The 14274-nt window shown below is 41.9% G+C and overlaps 1 protein-coding gene across 1 annotated transcript in view; it reads right to left on the bottom strand.

Annotated features, from left to right (window-relative positions):
• alk (ALK receptor tyrosine kinase) overlaps window positions 1-14274 on the bottom strand; it is a 290978-nt gene that overhangs the window by 138309 nt on the left and 138395 nt on the right. Inside the window, 1 exon segment of the mRNA XM_076978386.1 lies at window positions 6606-6761. Within this exon segment, the coding sequence (XP_076834501.1) occupies window positions 6606-6761 (156 nt within the window).

Here is a 14274-nt window from a genome sequence, read left to right as displayed (position 1 = left end):
CCTCTCTGCAAACCCTCAGAACTGCAGGCACTACTCCAGGGCCTTATTTCAGGCAATAACTCCTTCAGTTCAACAGCTGGACCCGACATGGCCGTGCACAAGGCAGCAGAAAAGCCTCGGATGCCATGCTAAATGTTTTTTTGTCACTAAAAAAGAAAACAGCCAAAAAAATTTTTCAAACATGAAGCAGTAATTACACTCATAGTGCCAATGTAAAAACTGAAACACAATCTGCAAAATCTCATTTGCAGGCAATTAATCAAATCACTGTCAGTGTTCGTGTTCCGTCACCCTCAGTGAGTTCAGTGTTGAGGGCCGTGTTAACTCATTCGTATGCAGGTAGAGTAAGCCGTGTAACCTACTCCCAGTGGCGCTGCCGTGTGACTGGGATTTGAGTAATTAACGCTCTGTACAAAGCAGTGAGAGGTTGATACGTTCAGAGAAACATGGCGCGCGCACCCATAAACGTGATGAGTTCTGAGCTGGCTCAGCCTGGCTTGGGAACCCAGTCTTTACTGCACGGCGCAGTTCATTAAACCAGCTGTGGAATGATTTGCTGTGACATCGATAAGTTGGCTTTGCTCAGCAAAGGAAACACAATGTCTGTTGTAGCAACAGGGTGGGGGAGGCAACACAACACGTTCTTCCCATGCTGCCCCCCCAACCTCCCCCCCGAGGCTCACCGCTGAAGCACTGTCTGTCATTAGATAGGACGTGAGGGGGGGGGGGGGCGTTTGGTGGTCTGCGTAAACAGGCTTTTATTTTTGGTTTTCCGTTTGCTCGCAGTAGTGCAGATGTAGAACATGGACTACACCTCCAAGACAATTTCATATGTCGTCCGGACAAATCCCAGATCCCAGTGGCGTTCCTCTCTCCGGCCCTGTTAGGGGTTATTAATGCGAGGCAGAGCAGCGATGTCGCCGTGGTCCCGTGCCACTGAGCGGCGTTGCTCGGTTCTTTCATCGAGTGCTCCGTTACGCGTGTGCCGCATAGGCCTACTGTTCAGAGGACTCTAGAGCGCTGGAGTATGGCCGCTGTCTTTAACGGCGCCATCTCTGAATGATAGCTGTGCTCCTGACGGTCATTTGTGCTCTTAGTAGATCCAGTTCCTCAAATTACACAGAACAAAAAAACAAAAAAAAAAAAACGGCTGGCTGAGGGGAAGCGGCAAAACCACGCTTGGATGGAGACGCATGTGATCAGGCTCGGTACCGAACCGCCTCGAGAGCAACGGAGCAGCCTGCAAGTTATTTACAGGCGCTTTAACACCAACGATATGAAACTCTCGACAATGGCTTCCTCACCACGGAATGAGCCAATGTTTTCATGGATACAACAGTACAGAGACCCTAGGTCCCATCTTCCTGCATTACCTAACTATCTTACCTCAGACTAGCACAGAGAGAGAGACCAGAGCTGCATGTAAGCTGTAAATGTGATGTTGCTCACATCCTGTGCAATTTACTCCCAACAGCATTAATGATCCAAAATGAGCTGTGATTTGTAAAGGTGGCCATTTTGTCTAAATGTCTTGAAGGCAATTGTTTTCAAGCAGCTTAATCTAAAACAAATGTGCAGTAACTTCGATGCAGTACTCCTTTGACGCGGGATTTTTCCAAGTTTCCTTTTGAATGTAGGCTTTACATGGCAGACACATTACGCTCTCTCACTGGTACACGTGTACTTCTGAGACCTTTCATGAATATGTCAATGAAAGCTGTCACAGAATTGCATCCACTGATGTCTAAAAACAGCCATTTGGCCGAAATGTCAACACATTTTAGCTTGATTAGACAGAGCTACTCTTCCAGGGGAGTTATTGATTGCTAGAGTGTAGGTGTCCAGCTGCTGTCCTCACTATTCATTTTAATTCTGCTAGTTATATAACCCCTGCATGGCCAAAACATGACCTGAAAACTTCACATTATTGATGATTACTCTTAGAAGATGAGATTTATATACACAGGGACTCAATAGTACAAAGTATAGAGCACAATCGTTGCTCCTTCTGGTGGTAGCAAGATTGGACCACAGATCATCTAACTGCACACTGGAAATGATTGAATTGTGCTTCACTTTCAAGCTTAGTGTAGGCTTTATTAACCATGCCTCACCGCTCTGTGGACGTGTGTGTGTGTGTGTGTGTGTGTGTGTGTGTGTGTGTGTGTGTGTGTGTGTGTGTGTGTGATGGCAAATGATTCAGTCCATGGCTCCACAGGTGAAGAGATGGACTGAGTTCAGTAGAGGGAGCCAGATCCTCGGCCATGGTCAGCTGATCAACTCATTCCTCATATGAGTGAGGGAGTGAACAAACAGATGAATAAAACACATTTGCTTGAAACCTCTGTGAGACACTTGTTTGACATGGACTACCGGTCTCTGTAACTTCTGCAGAATCTTAAATGTGGAGAGAATTCACTTCTGAGACCTGCTCTACCAGGAAATATCAAAACACGCAGAACCTTTGCACAAGTGCATTGACTTTCAATGAGGTCAGCACAAAGATTGTCAACATGTGAGGATTTATGTGTTTGTCATTAGTTGAAGCTGTGTGGAAAATTATGCGACGGTGTTTTGCACCAAGCTCTGATAAGCCGTACTTTGGCATGGATGAGCCTGCCTTTGCCCATCCAAATGTAAAAGACATGGCATTCCTGCATATAAATACTCAATTAAGCAAACGAAGCTGATGACAGGAGACTCAGGGAAAAAAAAAAAAGTGAATAAAAGATGAGGTAAGTTTGTAATATTTAGTTATGGATACGCCGAAAGACGTTAAGTGTTTTTGATCGTTAAGTGCTTCATGCTAGCACATACATTGCATTAAAATCAAGATGAGTTCTGCTTTTGATTTGAGTCTGTGCCTCAAGCGGCAAAGCATGGACTTATTGTTATCCATGCAGGGCTGCTGAATCCCTCTGTTTCAGACATGGTAGGCTTATCTTGTAGACATTGAAATAACAACCAACCAACCAAAAAAAAAAAAAGCCATACAAGCACTTTCCACACACTCCTCCACAACAACATGACCATGCCATGGCTGTGATCAAGAACAAGCAACAGGCAAGTCGGCGACTCGGAGTTCACGCTAACAAGATGTTGCAAGAGGACAAACCGTGGTGATGGTGGACACTTCACCTTCCCTGTAACCCCTCTGCTCTATTTTATTATTTTTTTTTTAGCAGCTAGCTACTGCCTCCCGGTACTGTGATCGAAAATCAATGTGCAATCATACTCAGCCTAATCCCTGTGCAAGGGACCGCACACCATTCACATGCGGGGGATGTGGCCTCTGACAGGGCAAGTGGGAACCGAAATAAAAAGAACAAGCAAATGGCGGTGCCTTCGCCACCCTTTTATTTCCCGCCAGTGCTCCGACGTCAAGCGGGCCGGAATGAACGGCGCGTCGGAGAGTAGCTCAGCATATTGTTTCGAGGAGGCTCTTGTGGTTCTCGCAAAGTGTGCGCTCCGATCTTCAAGGCCCTGCTGATTCTGTCCATGCGCCTATGCAGAGCTCTGCACTTCGGGATGGCCCCTCCCCACGCTGTACACACACACTACCCCCGGGGGGCCGGAGACGTAGAGAGTTGCCCTGGAACTGCTCACCGGTGGGGGCAGCCCCTCCTTCAACTGCTCCGTTTCACCTTCCCTGAGCCCCACTCCAGCAAATGGAGCTGCCCAGCCACTCTATAGAACTGTCATTAGCAGCACTAAGCATGCTAACAGGTACTAATGGGCGGCTAATCGGTATGAACAGGGAGCCCATAGTGCGACAGCAAGCTGTAGTGTAGCCGCATGCAGATGTGCTGTGGTCCTAGGCAAGCTGATCTACTTCCCTGTGGTGTGTGTGTGTGTGTGTGTGTGTGTGTGTGTGTGTGTGTGTGTGTGTGTGTGTGTGTGTGTGTGTGTGTGTGTGTGTCCTTATATATCTGGGGCATGTAGTGGCCTGTATGGTAACATAATTCTGCAGTCCTGACCCCAGTATGGCTGGTGAACCTGTGGGTGCCCCATTACTGACCTGCAGCTCCCCAGGCAGAGTGGTCCTGCCATAGGCAATCCTGTCACACCGCTGGCCCTCCACTCCAGGCCCCAGTGGAGCTCGTGCATGTCCCCAGAGACGGCAGGCAAACACGCCCGATAAAAAGCTGAATGGCCCTGGTGATTGTGATTCACAGCCCATGTGTATAAACAGGCTTTGAGACCTGGAGGTGCTACATGCTAGCCCACTACCCACAATCCCTCACATAGGGATGGAAAATATGTGCACGTATTTAACATTTCCTTTCTAATTTTACCCCTTTAGGTAAATCAGTGTTTGTATTGCTAAACTGTTTCTCTAAGAGACCTCTAAACAGCTGTGAACCTCTGGGGTAGTGATCTCTCAAGAAGGGTAATTGGAGTCATGCGTTCTAATTGAACTCAGAATTAGTTTGGTCTGGTGTTGACCTGTCCTTCTATATCATAAATGACTATCTGGTCTTTATAATACTACAATATAATTTGCAGCCATGTATGATGCAATATGGCCCGATCAAAGCATCTTCTGTAGGACCTCAGAAGAAAAAGTTTGTGAGACTGGAGGGGTTAGAAAAAGATATTGGTCTAGTTTATAAATACAACTTCATCACCATTTGTAGAGAAACACAGCTAGAGTCTGTTGGAGTGTGCGCCTTATGAAGTTCAATGTGTACAAGAGAATCCCAGAGCAAGTCAGAGAGAACCCGGACTGAGCATCTCTCTTACAATCGATGACACCTGTGGTCATGAGAAAGACATTGAATAAGAGAAGCATTGGTAAGAGATTACCAGATAGCCCTTTTCCACCAACAAGAAACTGTCCCAGTTCATGAACTGTACTGGTTTGCACTTTGCACCAGTGTTTATTGGCACAGTGCAGAACAGCAGTAACCAATAGAAACAAGATGGCAGAGTGTGTGGATGACCCGAGAGCATTTGTACTGTTGATACCGGTGTTTGTTTGTCACTATTGGTGCTGAGAAATGGAAAATAAAAGACAATGAAATAATAATAGATAATGAAAATGTTAATATGACAAAAATAACATTAAACAGTCATGGAAATATATTAACGATACATATTGGCTAAATTAATATAATTGATCTTACAAGGAGATTCAGGGTTAGCTTCCACCATTACTGGATCCAGCATCCCAGTCATCTGGGGTGATGAAGAGTTCTAAATTAGTCAACTGGAACAGTTCCAGTTCCTCATTGGTGGAACAGGGCTAAGAGAGGAACCGTGCTCTCCAAAAGGTGAGGGGGTGTCTTTTCTGCCAGCTTCACCTGGATATTCCACAGCAGCACTGGAACAATGTTCAGCAAAGTTGAGCAAACTATTTTGTACATTTTGTACACTGTTACTGTGTACTGTTATTTTGGTCAAAAACAAAATGTTGCCTACCACACCGACACAAAAACTTTTACCTCAGAGTCTGAGCAGCTTGTAATCATTCATGGACGTGTACTACAAAAAACTACAGCAGGATATCAGTCTGTGATTTAAAAGACAGGTTCAGTTATGCAGTATTCGTGGCATGATCTAAAGCAGGAAGGCAAATTTCAAATTTGCAACGGTACTGAGAATCAAGGATCAACAGACCAATTTGGTTATTGGCCAAAATGCCACTTAATGGCAGCGCTAGGATTAACCAGTTGATAAAGTTCAGTTCTGCTGGAGGTTACTGGCAAAATGCTGGAAATTCAAGTAGCCACTAAGTCTACTTTGTCCATCACTGACCTATAAGGGTCATTCCATTTGTTAGATTAAGATATATTGTGGTTTTTTTTTTTTTTTGCATATGATTTTTGCATGATGGTCAGAATAAAAGAACAACTAGAGTCAAACAAGATCATTCATAATTGGAAAACAGTTTTTTCCAAACTTTTTTTAAATAAGTGACTTGAGGAGAGGAATCTAGAACATTCTTAAATCTTCAGATGACATTCAAGAAAATAAGCTGTTTATTCCTTTATTTCTTTAAATTCTCATAAATACATTCTATAGTTTGATACACCTTGTGATATGTTTCTGATGTTTACAGTCCTTATGAAGGTAACATAGTTCTCCAATTCCTTTTTCATTGTTGTATGTGCAAGGACAAGAGAGAGAGAGAGAGAGAGAGAGAGAGAGAGAGAGAGAGAGAGCGAGAGAGAGCTCTTAAAGAGACTGCGGGGTGGGACTGAAGGGAAAGCCGACAGGAATTGCTCTATTTTCCTTTGAAGTGCATGAGAAGTTCCTGAACAGCGTGTAATTCCCAAACCTTGTCTGCAGCCTGACTATCTAATGAGAGCTTGTTCATATTCTTATCTCTCACACATACACTACCCTGTGTGAGCAGGGTCTGTTATGCATCTGTCCTACTGCACCTAGTTAAACCCTTATCTTGGTTTTGATAATGTTTTCCCCGATCTGTTAGGTAAGATACAATTATCATTCCTAGAGAGGGAACTGCTTCAGTGACTCATATTGCTTCTCAGCCCACCATTCACAGCACATACACAGGGGTATAAGCCCCATGAAATAGTCAAGTACAATTGAAAAGTGTAGATAATGTCTACTAAAGTTCTGACAGAAATTCTCCTCACCTTCTTCCCAGCCTTGGGAGCTTCCACCGGTCGTCTCCATACCCCCATGATCCTCGGCCCAGAAGTCTTCAGCCGATGTTAAGCTCCATGCAAATTCTGGATAGTAACCATCTGTCCCATGATTGCACGATGTCCCTTTGCTGGAACATCCTATACCTGACATGGAGAAAAGATGGATATTACCTTCACAGAACACAGGAACTCTTGAAACGGCCCATGTCATGCAAATACTGAAAGGCAAGAATTAAAAACACAAAGGTCGTTAAAATGCATTATTTATCAGTGGTAGACAATTTCAGTAGTGTTGAATATATTAATGTTTGTATTTCAAATCAACAGCACAGCCTGAACCCAACACATCATAGGAGTCTGTATTTCTGAAGCTACCAACCGCAAAGAACATTCCAACAGGATTAAATATGCCAGCATACCAGCACAGTGCTGGCTCTGGTTTCATTTTTACCCCACTAGATTTACAGCGGAGGAATGGGATGGTATTTACATGCTTACTGTCAAGAGCTTTTGCACAGGTGTGGAACTAAAAATCAATCTGGTTTCATTTTAAAGGTGAGATAGGTGAGATTTCTCGAGACATCACTGAATGATCTAGAAAGCCATTCACTACAAAGAGTGAAAATAATAATAATTCACTATAATGAACAAATATAATAATAATTCACTGTAATGCTTATCAGTGGATCTTGATTGGCAATTTATGGGTATTGTCACATGATCGTTTTTTCATATGATGGTATTGTCACATAATGGTACTGTCACATGATGGATACTGTCACATGATCGTATTGTCACATGATGGTATTTGTCACATGACACCTGATGGTATTGTCACATAATGGGTATTGTCACATGATCATTTTTTCACATGATGGTAGTGTCACATGATAGTATTGTCACATGATGGGTACTGTCAAATGATCATATTGTCACAGGATGGGTACTGTCACATGATGGTATTGTCACATGATGAGTATTGTCACATGATCATATTGTCACATGATGGGTACAGTCACATGATCGTATTGTCACATGATGGGTACTGTCACATGATGGGTACTGTCACATGATCATATTGTCACATGATGGGTACTGTCACATGATGGTATTGTCACATGATGGTATTGTCACATGATCATATTGTCACATGATGGGTACTGTCACATGATCATATTGTCACATGATGGGTATTGTCACATGATGGGTACTGTCACATGATCGTATTGTCACATGATGGTTACTGTCACATGATGGTATTGTCACATGATGGGTACTGTCATATGATCATATTGTCACATGATGGTATTGTCACATGATGGGTATTGTCACATGATGGTATTGTCACATGATTATATTGTCACATGATGGATACTGTCACATGATCGTATTGTCACATGATGGTATTTGTCACATGACACCTGATGGTATTGTCACATAATGGGTATTGTCACATGATCATTTTTTCACATGATGGTAGTGTCACATGATAGTATTGTCACATGTTGGGTACTGTCAAATGATCATATTGTCACAGGATGGGTACTGTCACATGATGGGTATTGTCACATGATCATATTGTCACATGATGGGTACAGTCACATGATCGTATTGTCACATGATGGGTACTGTCACATGATGGGTACTGTCACATGATCATATTGTCACATGATGGGTACTGTCACATGATGGTATTGTCACATGATGGTATTGTCACATGATCATATTGTCACATGATGGGTACTGTCACATGATCATATTGTCACATGATGGGTATTGTCACATGATGGGTACTGTCACATGATCGTATTGTCACATGATGGTTACTGTCACATGATGGTATTGTCACATGATGGGTACTGTCATATGATCATATTGTCACATGATGGTATTGTCACATGATGGGTATTGTCACATGATGGTATTGTCACATGATTATATTGTCACATGATGGGTACTGTCACATGATGGTATTGTCACATGATGGGTATTGTCACATGATCGTATTGTCACATGATTGGTACTGTCACATGATTGTATCGTCACATGATGGGTACTGTCACATGATGGTATTGTCACATGATGGGTATTGTCACATGATCGTATTGTCACATGATGGGTACAGTCACATGATCGTATTGTCACATGATGGGTACAGTCACATGATCATATTGTCACATGATGGGTACTGTCACATGATGGGTACTGTCACATGATGGTATTGTCACATGATCATATTGTCACATGATGGGTACTGTCACATGATGGTATTGTCACATGATGGGTACTGTCATATGATCATATTGTCACATGATGGGTATTGTCACATGATCATATTGTCACATGATGGGTACTGTCACATGATCATATTGTCACATGATCGTATTGTCACATGATGGGTACTGTCACATGATCGGTACTGTCACATGATGGTATTGTCATATGATGGGTACTGTCATATGATCATATTGTCATATGATGGTATTGTCACATGATGGATATTGTCACATGATGGTATTGTCACATGATCATATTGTCACATGATGGGTATTGTCACATGATGGGTACTGTCACATGATGGGTATTGTCACATGATGGGTACTGTCACATGATCGTATTGTCACATGATGGGTACTGTCACATGATCGTATTGTCACATGATGAGTACTGTCACATGATCGTATTGTCACATGATTGGTATTGTCACATGATCGTATTGCCACATGATGGGTACTGTCACATGATGGTATTGTCACATGATGGTATTGTCACATGATGGGTACTGTCACATGATGGTATTGTCACCTGATGGGTACTGTCACATGATGGTATTGTCACATGATGGGTATTGTCACATGATCGTATTGTCAAATGATGGGTACAGTCACATGATCATATTGTCACATGATCGTATTGTCACATGATGGGTACAGTCACATGATCGTATTGTCACATGATGGGTACTGTCACATGATGGTATTGTCACATGATGGTATTGTCACATGATCATATTGTCACATGATGGGTACTGTCACATGATCATATTGTCACATGATGGGTACTGTCATATGATCATATTGTCACATGATGGGTACTGTCACATGATGGTATTGTCACATGATGGGTACTGTCATATGATCATATTGTCACATGATGGGTATTGTCACATGATCATATTGTCACATGATGGGTACTGTCACATGATCATATTGTCACATGATGGTATTGTCACATGATGGGTACTGTCACATGATCGGTACTGTCACATGATGGTATTGTCATATGATGGGTACTGTCATATGATCATATTGTCACATGATGGTATTGTCACATGATGGGTATTGTCACATGATGGTATTGTCACATGATCATATTGTCACATGATCATATTGTCACATGATGGGTATTGTCACATGATGGGTACTGTCACATGATCGTATTGTCACATGATCATATTGTCACATGATGGGTACTGTCACATGATCGTATTGTCACATGATTGGTATTGTCACATGATCGTATTGCCACATGATGGGTACTGTCACATGATCGTATTGTCACATGATCGTATTGTCACATGATCGTATTGTCACATGATGGGTACTGTCACATGATCGTATTGTCACATGATGGGTACTGCACTGTTTCAGGTTTCCTGACCTCCTAATCAGCAGCTGTGCCCTACACAACTGTCACTAGATGCTACTAGGTGCCACTGCCATCTAATCACAGTTATGTTTAAGCCAAGCATGCCTGTCATTGTGAAGTCTTTCCTGATGCTCTGTTGTATTCAGAGCTACTCCTGTCCCCTGATCTCTGGGATGTTGAAACTCGGGTTTCCCTTTGGTTTCTGAATTAGTCTTGCCTAATAAAAATTCTTTTTATTTATTTATTTATTTATATTGTTGGTTCAAAGCTTTGCGGTATAGAATAAACCACTCTGTATTTCTCTTCATGAATTAGTTGTGACATGTATCATTATTGTTATTAATAATTGCAGCGTTCATGAGTACTGCTGCACATGCATACGTTGACAGGGAATGAAAATGATTTGCAGTTAAACTAAAGCCACATATTGTGCTCACCCACTCATAGTAGCAATAGAACAAGTTGTTCTCTTCCTGCGGTTTGTGCCTCTGACTGGTTCTTTTTGAAATGCACACTTGCTGTGTTGTATTCTAACCACACATTTCTCTCATATTCAGTGGAGTGTTAAAAGTCCAAGTGAGATCTGCTGTTTATCAGGGGATTGTGGGTTGGAACCCCATGCGGCACAGGAATATTGTGCTTTGTGTGTGTGTGTGTGCATTATGCTTTGCCACTTTGCAATCATTCATTACTCAGTTAATGCACAGTGTCATATTTCCTTGCTTTATCAATGATTAGCCAGTGCTGAAGGGTTTAGAATACTTTACATTTATTTCCCCCTGGATGAAGAGTACAGAAGTGACGTAAGGAAGCCCCTGCAAACACAGGTAAGAGCTTCTGGAAAACTCAATACTTTCATCTACCATTAAAGCCTTCATAATAAAAAAGAGATATTACTGTGCACCAAAAGTCTAAGAGTTGTGACGTTTTGACTCACCCTCCCCTCCAGACACGTTGTCACTGCTGTGGTAACGACCCCTGTATGTCAACGGTGTACAAATTGATCTAGGTCACAGGCTCAAAAGAGAAGCTTCCTGCCTAATGAGCTGGCCGTGTCACATGTATTGCAGCAGGGCCTGGTAATGTTGCATGACTGTACAATGGCAATGTCTGTTTTTATCCTTTGAAGAGGTGCTCCTTTATTTTGGAGATGTGATCACTGCAGCAGTTCAAATACAAGAGTTTGTCAAAAGGGGGAAAAAATAGTAGCTGAATGACATAAAGGAGCTTTGAACACAACGAGAGTCCCTTTCAAAATAAAAAAAAAATACAATTTTACCTCAGTAAGTATGAAAGAATGCATATCTTTAAGTTAGTGGGACTCCATTATTATTATTGGGCTTCTTTGCAGAGACACACTGACAGTGTGTCTGAGATGCACAGACACTGGAGCTTTCATCCCACCACTCAGAAGGAACAGTGCAGCAAGTGTCTATGTATCTTTCAGTGCTGCACTACACAAACATCGTGAGCAACATTCACATATACACATGTAGTACTGCAGGCCTACTGTGTATTTCCAAACCCACGAAGGTAAAATTACTCAACAGGGGTTGTGGAAAGTTCTAGATATGCAGTGCGTCTCTGACACCCTGCAGCACACTGAACTGATCACGTACCAGATGTTCAAGGACAGATATTTTAATTGCCATTTATCCTCATTTAAAACCCTCATTTGTTCTGTGTCTTAATGGCCCAGGTGTAATAATATCCACTTAGATATCGCTCAGTGAAAACACCAGCACTCATCCAGTCAAACCCTACAAATCCTACAAACACTGCTAAGACTACAAATCCCACAAACACTACAAACCCTGCCAATTCACAAGCATTTCCTATTTTGCAATGGATTCAATGTTAGTCTGTTGAAAAGCATGTATACATAGTTTAATGTGGATATGTTTGAACTTTTTTATTCTGGAATCAGAGGCATGAAATCACATACTCTAGCACATTTAATCATCACCCCCAAAATGCCCAGAATACATGCAATCTTATGCAAACAACACTTTCCTGAGTGACACTGCACTTTCCGCTTCAATATGCATCCAACAGAAAAGAATAGGGACAAAGATAAAGTATGAAAATCCCCAACCCTGCAGACAGCTCACATAAATGATCCAGATAAGGGCTGAGCAAAAAAACAGATAAACCACAAGATAAGGGGAAAAAAAAAACCCTACTCAAAAGCATTCATCAGGACCGCAAGACAGCAGAGCTTCAGAGAAGCTGTCTCCACTAGAGGTGAGCTGCATCACATGATTCAGCTCCTTTATTAGCTTATAAGCTGTTTGGGAGCTGGAGTATTCAGACACTTAACTGTGTAGGCCTGCAACACTTGAGCTTGAGAATGCTGCAAAAGACTTTACTTCACTATTGAGCCAAAGCTAGTCAGGTGCTCAAAAGAACAGTGCTTAATGTAAGTATTTCAACACAACCCTTCTGAAGGCCGTTCTGAAGGATTCTTGTCTTATCCTGTTTCTGTGGGTTGCAGCATTCTCAAGATTTTTTAGAATTATTTTTATATGAAGAAAGAAATAAATGTCAAGGAAAATGAAATACCTTAGGAAAACCATAGTGTTTTCACGCCTAACTATTAATCAAAACAAATCAAATCAAAATGTTTTTATATAGCGCTTTTTACAACAGTTGTTGTCACAAAGCAGCTTTACAAGTGTCCGAGTCCAAGCCCCCAGTGAGCAAGCCAAGGGTGACAGTGGCAAGGAAAAACTCCCTAAGAGCATGAAGAAGAAACCTTGAGAAAAACCAAGACTCGGGGAGAACCCATCCTCCTCTGGCCGACACCGGTCACCATGACAACAGTAATTAAAGAGATACATAAACAAAGAAGTGATGGGAATGATGAATAGTTCTCGTCTTTTTGTGTGTGTGTATATATATCAGTATGAAAACTAATATATATATACACTGCTCAAAAAAATAAAGGGAACACTTAAACAACACAATGTAATGTAACAAGTCATCCACACTTCGTGTTCAGATAGGAAGCAACACTGATTGTGAATCAATTTCAACTGCTCTTGTGCAAATGGAACAGACAACAGGTAGAAATGAGAGATTTTCAACTGATTTCAAAGATTTTTATTAATTGAGGTCTAGGATGTGTTATTTTAGTGTTCCCTTTATTTTTTTGAGCAGTATATATATATATATATATATATATATATATATATATATATATATATATGAATAACGTGCAGTTCTCCAGATTACTCCATGTATGGACAGTGTAATAAATTGTACTGAACTCTGAGCTCAGAGACTTTATACATGCCATAAGATGCCACCTTTGTTACAAGATCATTGATGTTTCTGGCTTGCCAGATCTGTTCATATGTGTAAGTGTGATTATTCAGAAATGGAAGTGTGCGAGAGCGATACTGCTTAAGCAGCAGACAATGCAAAACCCACAGAGCAGGGTTACTCAAATCTAGTGGCAAACCTGGGTTTGGGCCCCGTAGTTCCAGAGAAGGGTTCTGAGAATGCCACAGCACACAAAGGCATTTTACAAGGAAATCGTCCAGGGAAAGTGCTTTCTAGGTTCAACTGTGCCCCCCTGTACAAATCAAGGTCCATAAAGAAATGGCCTGACGAGATTAGCGTAGAGTCCAGTGCCTTGCGAAGAGTTCTGACCTCAACTCCGTTGAACACCTTTGGGATGAAGTGACACACCGTGAACTTAGCCTTCTTGTCCAGTATCACAAATGCTCCTTGGACTCAATAGGCACAGATTGCTACAGACACATTTGAAATCTTGTGGAAGTCTTGTGAAATGAAATCATCACAGTAGAGTGGGGCTGGGCACAGAAGAGCAGGTGGAGCCAACTCCACGTTAACCGCCATATTTGTTGGATGGGATGTCCAGTAAACGTACAAATATGTGACAGTCAGGTGTCCACATATAGTGTCACATGTAGCTTATTACATTTACATTTACATTTACGTTTACGGCATTTTTATGGCATGATTATTAGAATCATCACTGGTG

Source organism: Brachyhypopomus gauderio, chromosome 17 (assembly GCF_052324685.1).
Source record: "Brachyhypopomus gauderio isolate BG-103 chromosome 17, BGAUD_0.2, whole genome shotgun sequence".
Taxonomy (NCBI): domain Eukaryota; kingdom Metazoa; phylum Chordata; class Actinopteri; order Gymnotiformes; family Hypopomidae; genus Brachyhypopomus; species Brachyhypopomus gauderio.
Note: the sequence above shows the minus strand (reverse complement) of the source record. Positions and strands in the feature narration are given on the sequence as shown.